This window comes from Anomaloglossus baeobatrachus, chromosome 2 (assembly GCF_048569485.1).
Source record: "Anomaloglossus baeobatrachus isolate aAnoBae1 chromosome 2, aAnoBae1.hap1, whole genome shotgun sequence".
Classification (NCBI taxonomy): Eukaryota; Metazoa; Chordata; class Amphibia; order Anura; family Aromobatidae; genus Anomaloglossus; species Anomaloglossus baeobatrachus.
Genome location: NC_134354.1, coordinates 634,645,744 through 634,655,863, shown reverse-complemented (window position 1 = coordinate 634,655,863; position 10,120 = coordinate 634,645,744). Strand labels below are relative to the sequence as shown.

Here is a 10,120-nt window from a genome sequence, read left to right as displayed (position 1 = left end):
TCATGATGCAACCAGCAATAGACAGTTCAACACATAAAGCAAACGATGTAAAATTTGTAAAGAAATCCAATTGCAAAAAAAAATATTTTTTTGGCCAATACACATGCATTGATTTAAATAAATTGACGGAAACAAAAAAGAAAGAAACTACCTCCTTCCAAATATTTTGTTGACATAAAAGGTTGTGATAAATTATGTGCATATATCCTTATTGTGTACATTATTATTTACATCTCTCTGCAAATGATACATCACCTTTTTCTTAGCAGACTGACCTGGTGAAGTTGGAAGTCTACATGTATAGCAGAGCTCTAAGGATTTGCTAACCTACAAACAACGCGTATGCCATTGAGTTTCATACCAGAAGTAATGTGAGATACGTAAGAAGAGTGAGATCTTTTTATGAATGTAAATAATCCTATAGAATAAAGCTCATAACAAAAGAACACATTTACATGGTAACTGCATTATCAGACAACAGAGTCTCATTTCATAAATGTGGAAAGTAGGCTATCCACAAATAACCTTATGTAAAGATTAATGTGATGGCCACGAAGTGTCTCCTTTTTGTATAACTTTCTGTCCACTGCCTCTTGTAAAGCGCAATCCGTCTATCAGCAGAGACACCGAAATGGATTACAGGCAATGTGAGGAGATCTTCTGTCTGTAAGGGTACCGTCACACTAAACGATGTACCAGCGATTCTGACCACAATACGACCTGGTCAGGATCGCTGGTACGTCGCTACAGGGTCGCTAGTGAGCTGTCGAACAGTCAGATCTTCCCAACGACACAGGAACGATACGGCGGTCGCTGGGACCCTGTCACATAGAACGCTTCAAATCTTGATTAGTAACATAGGCGTGCATCTACATTGCCTTTTCCGCGCCCCCTCTGCTCTGATTGGTGGTCGTAACTGCATTGTGACCGGGCGGCCTTGCATTTAGAGAAGGCAACATAATAGCGCTTCCATCCTTCTCCATCCTACAGTCCCGATGCAGAGTGGACTGTATTACGATCTGCTGCTACACGCGGTCCGGGACAAGTGAATTCAGCCCTCTGAAATGTACTGCGATCTACAAGCGATCTACAACAGAGGATGGAAGCGGCCAATCCGAGCGCAGTAGCGATCACCAATCGGAACAGAGAGGGAGCGGAAAACAACGAAGATGCATGTCTACGTCAGTCACGAACGAGGTCGTTGGGTAAGGTGTCAAACACACCGATGCGTGCTGCCCTGCGGGACACCGACAACCAAAAAATGAACCAAAACAGTGTGTAACGATCAGCGATTTCACAGCAGGGGCCAGGACACTGCTTAGTGTCACACACAGCGAGATCGCTGGTAAGTCACAAAACCTGTGACTCAGCAGCGATCTCGTTATGTGAGAAGTATACATTACTCAGCCTACAGGTCTAATGCAATGGGACTTTCAGTTCGGGGCAAACAAGTCAATAGTCAATGGCGAAAGGGGTAGGATGTTTATATGCTTATAATGCTTGTTTTAGAATGCTGATAAGGACCAGCTACTCAAAAAGAGGACATGGCAAGGTACATAGCACAAGGATCTGGACATATAAGACTAGTATATGCTCCAAAAGTAGCTTTAACTTGTAGGTGATGAGAGCAACAAGAACATTCTGTTCTGCAGGTGTTGTGCGAAAGGACAAGTACACTTTTAGTGAATTTCTAAAATTGTTCTCACTATGTATGATGCTCAGTAGTATACATACATTGGTCATGTAAAAAAGTTAATGTAGATTCACTATTGCTAAATATTAATACCCAACAAGATTTAGAAGGCAAAGCTTACTAATAGGCGGTAAAGGTGCTCAGACTGCTATTCTAACATAGCTATGTATGCCATGAGTTATGCTGGTGAAAGGATGGAATCCAAGTCTGATGGTGATGTGCTTTGTAGTCTGGGACATATCCATGATTATAAATAACCTGAATTTTCTCCTTTGGCTTCACGTCACTTTGAGTTTTTAGAATGTGCAAATCAAAAAGTTGGTCACTGGTTTCAACAATCTTGTTTCCTCTGTTCCAGGGAATTTTTCAGGTTGTTTAACGTCTTCTTGATCCTCAGAGCAGAAAGCCTCGCTGATGGATTCTGGTACCAACATTCTCTCATGATCTTCATAAGTGCTGATAATATCTAGTGGGTAGATGGTAAAATGATTACATTTACTAGAGGATATCTAAGTGTTTATTTCAAAAAACAGAATTTTCTTAAATAATTTTTCAGGTAAGAGCTTTAGCCCTATCCTTAGGACAGGTCATCAATGTCTTATCGCCTGGGGTCCAACACCCCACACCCATACCGATCAGGTGTTCTCGGTGACGGTGGCAGCAGCAGGCAGCTGGAAATGCTCAGTTCATGAGATGCTTCGTCTTCTGATAGTGGCCGTGGCCATTCAAATCGATAGGAGGCAGATGTGCAATATCCGGCTGCGACCACTATCAGAAGACGGGGCTGCTCTGGAACTGAGGACAGCTGGTTGGCGGGGGTGCCGGGTGTTGGACCCCGGCTGATCAGACATTAAAGACCTATCCTAAGAATAGGCCATCAATGTTAAAGTAGTGGATAATCTCTTTAAGTGATTTAGGCAAAACTTAAATAAAGACATATATTTATTGTGTTGCAGTACACAGATTGATAACTTGCTTTGGTCGCATTGCTCTACGATCACACACCTTTGGTTGGCTGAAGCAATGTCTAATTTCCAAATCACTACAAGTAAGAATAGTCTTAAAGGTTATGTCCACTTTCACTACCAAATTTTTCTAACATTCTTAAAACAACTGTGCAAATGGCTTCATTAAAAATATCCCACTGCTTTGTACTAACAGCTCCCATACCGACCTATGCTGTTTTATGTTTTCTGTTACTATGGAGACACATAGCATTGTAATTATAGACAAAAATAGTAGGAAATTTTTAATGAGAATTATTTGCAAAGTTGCTTCATTTTTATTTTAGATGTATTGGAGCAATAAAAGATATGAAGCAAAAGGGAACATAATGTAGTGCAGAATTATTAGAGAATTTTTTACTGACTGAAATTAAAAAATTGTTAAACGTCTTATAGAGGGTTGTAGTACATATGAAACTGCGAAGACATTGGGGGCGTGATCACAAAAGTTTGGATGCAAATAGTTAACAGGGTTGCAATAAATATCTTGCTGGTCAAAGTGGAGGTCTGTGCCTGTTATTGATCCATTCATGAGGTCAGTCAAGAGTCACTATTGTGGGCCACAGGCGACAGAGATCCGGTCGCGGGAGACCTAAAGTGGAACGGGGCAGGGTTGTAGCCCGCCGGTACCGACAGCGGGAATCTGGTCCGGAGGCCGTGCACAGTCGGGGTGCCTGGACCCTAGGGCGTGGAAGGTTGCAAGCCCCTCTCCCATTAACCAGCCGGGGACAAGGTTCCAGACTTTGTCCCATTAAGTGCCCAGATAGAGCGAAACGGAAGTCCAACGCGGGGGATAGGCTGTCCGTCACAACCCACTGAAATCCCATGAGTCAGCTTTCGCGGGCCACAGCTCCCAACACATACAGAACCGGGAGTGGACTTCTCCGTTCCATGCAAAGTCGTCCAAAAGGAAAGACAAACACAAAGTGCAGGAGGAAGGGATACCTGTTCATAAACCTGGGTGCGGGACCCAAATGCACCCTCCTAAGGCAGCCTGCCACTGGCAACTTGGTTTACTACTGGACTTGTGTGAAATTACTGAACTGCGAGTACACCATTGTCCACCGGTCCAGCCCGGCGCGCCACTTCCAGCAGCCATCACTTCCGTGTTCCATCCTCAGGCCCCGCGACTACACCTCCCCTACCCGTGGAGGGGATCCCATCTTGCTGCCCCGCTCCATCAGCCCCGGGCGCCACATCACCAGGCAGCGGCGGTGCCACCATCCCTCACCGCAACCCACGGGTGGCGTCACAGACGCCACCCGTAAACATGTAAATATCCCCCTTCACGAGAGTTGAGAGGACGGATGGCCGTGCGAGCTCGGGTCCGGTCACCACTCGAGCCACAGCAGTAACCCGGATCCGAGCAGCCCCTGAAGCAGCAGTGGCCCCCGCCCGCAACAACCTGAACCTGGCGTCACAAACAGGATTCCTACCCCATCTGTAGATTTTTGAACTGCCCGGGCATGCCGGCGGCTGGTCGCTCAGCTGAGCGCTCTCATATGCCAGCGGGCGGGCGCTCAGCTGAGCGCTCTCACATGCCGGCGGCCGGGCATGCCGGCGGCCGGTCGCTCAGCTGAGCGCTCTCACAAGCCGGCAGACGGGTGCTCAGCTGAGCGCCCTTACATGCCGGCGGCTGGTCGCTCAGCTGAGCGTTCTCACATGCCGGCGGGCGGGCGCTCAGCTGAACGTTTGGCCACCGAGAGACAAAATAAAGTTTGTGATTTAAAAAAAAAAAAAGAGCATGCGCCGTGAAATCCTACGGATTGCGCTGTTCAAAAAAACGTTACATGCTGCGTTTCATCCGCCTGACGCAGCGTCAAAATAACGACGCTGTGTCGTCCAGCGGATGCAACGCTGACACTTGCGTTACAGTGCATTGTCCATACAAGTCTATGAAGAATAGCGCAGTGCGTTAACGGACTGCGCTATTCTCCATAGTGACGGACTCCGCTGAACGCAAGTGTGAAAGTACCCATACTAAAGTTCTATTAACCCCTTAACGACCGCGGGCAGTAAAGTTACGTCCTAGCGGTCATAGCGTTAATCCCCACCGGCTGCTGCGGGCTGTCGGCAGGGACCCGCGCACATGTCAGCTGATTTTTACAGCTGACATGTATGCCTTGCAGGCACGAGTGGAATCGCTATCCACCCGTACCTGTTAACTGCGTAAATGGCGCTGTCAAAATGTGACAGCGCCATTTTAATGTCGATCGCAGTAACGGTTTACTCACTGCCCACCACCAGAAGTCACGTGACGTGGAACTGATGATTGTCATTGTAGCACAGGGTCATGTGATAACTCCTGTAGCTCACATGACTCAAGTCCTATAACAAGCAACCGAGTACTGCAGGTTACAAGAGATGAGCATTCCTCCCAATCCGAGCCGTACTACTCTGATCGGGAGAAAAGAATGAGCGATCAGACAGATGATCCTTATAGCCCCCAAGAGGTACTAGTAAAATAAAAAAAAGTTAAAAAAAATGTAAAAAATTAAAAAAAATTAAAAAACCTAAAAGTTAAAATCACCCCCCTTTCGCCTCATTGAAAATTAATGGGTTAAAAAAATAAAAAATATACACACATTTGGTATCACTACATTCAGAAATGCCTGAACTTTCGAAATATAAAATCAATTAATCTGATCGGTACATGGCAAAGCAGCAAAAAAATTCCAAATGCCAAAATTCCGTTTTTTGGTAACCGGAAATTTTGCACAAAATGCAATAACAGGCAATCAAAATGTAGCATCTTTGCAAAAATGGTGCTGTTAAAAACATCAGCTCAAGGCAAAAAAATAAGCCATTGTTGAGCCATAGATCCCGAAAAATTAGAGCGCTACAAGTCATGGTAAAGGGCGCAAAACGTGCGCCACTTTTTTTGGACAAACTTCTTATTTTTTTAACCCTTTCAATAAAAGTAAACCTATACATGTTTAGTGTCTACAAACTCACACTGACCTAAGGCATCACACCAACACATCAATTTTATCATATAGTGAACACAGTTAAAATATTTCAAAAACAATCGTGCAATCACACTTTTTTTGCAATTTTTCAGCATTTGGATTTTTCTTTTGCCATTTTCCAGTACACTATATAGTAAAAGTCATGCTTTCATTTAAAAGTACGACTTGTTCCGCAAAAAACAAGCCCTCATATGAGAAGATTGACTGAAAAAATAAAAAAGTTACTGCTCTTGGAAGAAGGGGAGCGAAGAAAAACCAAGGAAAATAGAAAATGGAAAGTAGGCCAGGAGTGAAGGGTTTAATATGTCTTTACAAAGGCAAACCATTAACAAGGGGCACTGGATGCGTTTTATGTCATTTTACAAGGCCAGGTGCGTGCGTTGAGTATTTGATGAGTTTTTTCCCTCTGTATCTGTAAGCCAAAACCAGGAGTGGAACAATTAGAGGAAAAGTAGAATAGAGAGACGGCCAAACTTCTGCATTTTTTTTTACCCATTTCTGGTATTGGCTTACAAATACAGTGGTAAAAACCTCCCCAAATACCCGTGTGCACATGGCCTTAGACTCTGGTTAATACATAATGTAATAAGAACAAATTTATGATAACTTCTTCTACAAATAGAAAATACATTGCTGGTCTTATACAGTGTGCTCACCCATATCCTGTCCACCACCATTAACTTGAGAATGGCGGCAGCTATACGCATAGAAGTGGTGTCTAGGTATAGTAAAGTAGCCATGTTCTATGCAATGAAATTACCTATAGCGCCACCTGGTGGAAAACAACGGAGTTAGCATTTTTATCTCGAAAACAAAACGGAACGGGATAGAGAAAAAAAGTGAATTACAAAGTTGTAGGGCATCATCAATTCAATACAAATCGACACCTTGCATACAGAAATGCTATGATTAGAACGTGTAAAACTCACAAGGCTGCGGACGCGAAGCGATACCTCATGGAGACCTTCCTACAAGTTATTGTGTATGGTGGCTGTGTGGAGTGGCCTCCACGCTCACCTGACCTGACCCCATTGGACTTCTTTGTGTGAGGTCACATCAAACAGCAGGTGTATGCTATCCCTCCACCAACATTACAGGACCTACGATGACGTATCACAAATGCTTGTGCAAATGTGTCATCTACCATATTGCACAATGTGCAGCAAGATACAGTATGCTGTCCAGAGTCCAGATGTGCATTGCAGCTAACAGTGGCCACTTTGAGCTTCAAAATTAAATGAGCGCCAGATGCGTGACCAGCATTCAATGTTTTGCGGGGGGTCATGGGTTTCATATCATAGCATTTCTGTATGCAAGGTGTCGATTCGTATTGAATTGATGATGCCCTAGAATTTTTTAATTCACTTTTTTTCTCTTTCTTGTTCTGTTTTCGAGATAAAAATACTAACTCCGTTGTTTACCACCAGGTGGCGCTATAGGTGGTTTCATTGTATAGCGCATGGCTATTTTACTATACCTAGACATCTATTCCTATAGCTGCCGCCGTTCTCAAGTTAATGGCGGTAGACAGGATATGGGTGGACACACTGTATATTGTACCTGCATTTTAGGGCAAAAGCCAGGCCAGCAGTGTGGAGTATTAGGTGACTAAACACATAATATAAGATTAGCCCTTTCATTAACTAGCACAGAATTTCAGTGCAGTGTAAAGCCTCCCATCAATATATTTATAACAACAGATGATGGATGGATGCACACAGCCGCACTCAGGTATAATGACACCCTATCAACAAACAGTAGTTACTTTCAAGTGAGAAAGAAATAGTGCAGTAGGTTTATGAACACAATAATGTATGTTACGTGGTGTAATTGCGTTGGTGTTCTGGAGGAATATTATATTCATTCACTCCTCTGATATTCTTCTAACACTAACTTCATTTTTATAGATATGGGAAAAATGGGCACACTCTGTGTGACAGATTCATTAGATTGTCACCACTTTCCAGTTCACAAGATTGGTTGTACAATCTAATGTAGATAAATAGAGTGCGTCGTGTTCTTGTTGGTGGATTCTCCATACCCTACACTGGCTGTATACCAAAGTTGCCTAATGTGCCCAAAGGCCTCTGTGGTAGCCATAGAAATGAGAGTTTTGGAGGATGTATGCTGACCTGATGGAAGAGAATTGAGTGTGCAAGTGACTAATAAAGGGTTTTACAAAACCCTGTAGACAATAACAGACATGGGCAGGGATGTACATAGAAATCATGGGTGTCACGGGTGTGTCACGGGTGTCTTGAATGAATTTGTTAAGAAAATTTATTTTTTGGGTGTGCAAATTAACAAATCTTGTTTGCAATCAATGTAGGAGTATTTTGTTGTATGTATCGCATAGAAAATGTTGATTCTGTAAGAAAACTGAAGATTTTCTGACAAACCTGTTGGGGTGTACTCATTTATTCTGAGCACTGCAAAGGCCAAAATACTACTTAAAATACATACATAATTTATGATACTTATTATAATAGTGCTTGACTTACTTTTTCTGAACTCCAAGTGTTTGGGACATTTGGTCTTTGCTGATCAACACAAACAACTTTCTTCATGTCCTCAAAACTTGGATCATGTGGAACCATATCATAGAAGGGAGGCCTGTAGTCTTCCACCATACCTAGACCAGCCATTAACCAGGAACAAAGTAAAAATACATTAGCATGGAAGCCTTAGAAGGTAAAGATAATAAAACAAATTGTATTTAAGAAACTGGTATATTTTTATAATACATAACATTGCCATTCATTAAGTAACTGTTAAGAGTGCTTTACACGCTGCGACATCGCTACCGATATATCGTCGGGGTCACGTCGTTAGTGACGCACATCCGGCACCGTTAGCGTCATCGCAGCGCGTGACACCAAAGAGTGACGATTAACGAGCGCAAAAACGTGAAAAATCATTGCTCGTTGACACGTCGCTCCTTTTCCAAATATCGTTGCTGCTGCAAGTACGATGTTGTTCGTCGTTCGTGTGGCAGCACACATCGCTATGTGTGACACCGCAGGAACGACGAACATCTCCTTACCTACGTCCACCGCCAATGAGGAAGGAAGGAGGTGGGCGGCATGTTCTGGCCGCTCATCTCCGCCCCTCCTCTGCTATTGGATGGCTGTCCACAAACCAAGAGAACCAAGGGAAACGGTAGTCATGAGTCACAATAGGACCACAAAGTCAATGATACAATATACACAACTTTTTTTGCAAAAATATAGCAAATATTTTATTTATATAAAGTGAACAGCAAAAAAAGTGACAATACAGCAGCAATATCAAAGGTATTAAAAGAGTAAATGACCAGGCTTAAAGTTATGTCACTAATGCAAAACACATGGGTCCACATACCATATGGGGAGTGGTATCACAAAGTATGTAAAACCTAGACAGTACCGACTCCCATATGCACAATGTACTAAATGAAGAATTGCCCCACTCATAACAAGATCAAGTTTAAACAGTCAATGGACACCTCAATGTGTGTCCTAACATGCAGGGCCATAATTCAAGAAAGAAATCCTCAGTGCATAGGGGGTTTAAGAAATCTCATTACCTGTGTTAGCGGCGCTTATTTGGCCCTTTATGGGATCATACTATACCCTATACCTGTTCATATGAGCCGTGTGTACATATGGATTGAGATTTCTGTTTTTGTTTCCATAGTCACTCCGCTGTGTGGGCTGTGCAACATACTGCTGGGCTATATTCTCTATCTGTTTTTGCCCTCTTTGTTGCCCACCTCCTCAATGGCCGCTGTGGCAGTGCGCGCGCGCAGTGGCACTCCAGCTATACCTGGCGTCGGCCGGCCTCCATACGGCGTGACGCGCGCACTCTGTGTGACGACACAGGAAGTGCTCGCGTCAGTTCTGGGAGCGCCCGATGACGCGGTCCCTTGCTGGAGTCCCGCTTCACGTGCGACCAATGGCTAACAAGCCGGTCATGGAAGCGGTCTATTTAAACGCATGTAAGTCTATTACACACTACTCCACGGCCCCCCGAAGAAGATAGCGAAACGTGCGCGTCGGGGCACGTTTTCCTCGGGTTCCACGCTATCCATTATGGGTGAGTCTAAGACGGGATTACACTAGTGTTTTCTTGATATTGTATACTTCCACCTGTCTGCCTAGGAACCAGTGTACGTCCCAACCCCCCTATGCACTGAGGATTTCTTTCTTGAATTATGGCCCTGCATGTTAGGACACACATTGAGGTGTCCATTGACTGTTTAAACTTGATCTTGTTATGAGTGGGGCAATTCTTCATTTAGTACATTGTGCATATGGGAGTCGGTACTGTCTAGGTTTTACATACTTTGTGATACCACTCCCCATATGGTATGTGGACCCATGTGTTTTGCATTAGTGACATAACTTTAAGCCTGGTCATTTACTCTTTTAATACCTTTGATATTGCTGCTGTATTGTCACTTTTTTTTGCTGTTC

The 10,120-nt window shown here is 43.7% G+C and overlaps 1 protein-coding gene across 2 annotated transcripts in view; it reads right to left on the bottom strand.

Moving 5' to 3' along the window:
- Positions 1–384: 384 nt before the first annotated feature.
- The window catches only part of ACVRL1 (activin A receptor like type 1), a 127,265-nt gene continuing 117,529 nt past the window's right edge, over positions 385–10,120 (bottom strand). For both annotated transcript variants that reach the window (XM_075336900.1, XM_075336901.1), the window contains 2 exons: positions 8,168–8,298; positions 385–2,159 (listed from right to left, as the gene is read on the bottom strand). In XM_075336900.1, coding sequence (XP_075193015.1) covers positions 2,025–2,159; positions 8,168–8,298 — 266 coding nt within the window. In that variant the 3' untranslated portion in view covers positions 385–2,024. The remainder of the gene's footprint in view (positions 2,160–8,167; positions 8,299–10,120) is intronic.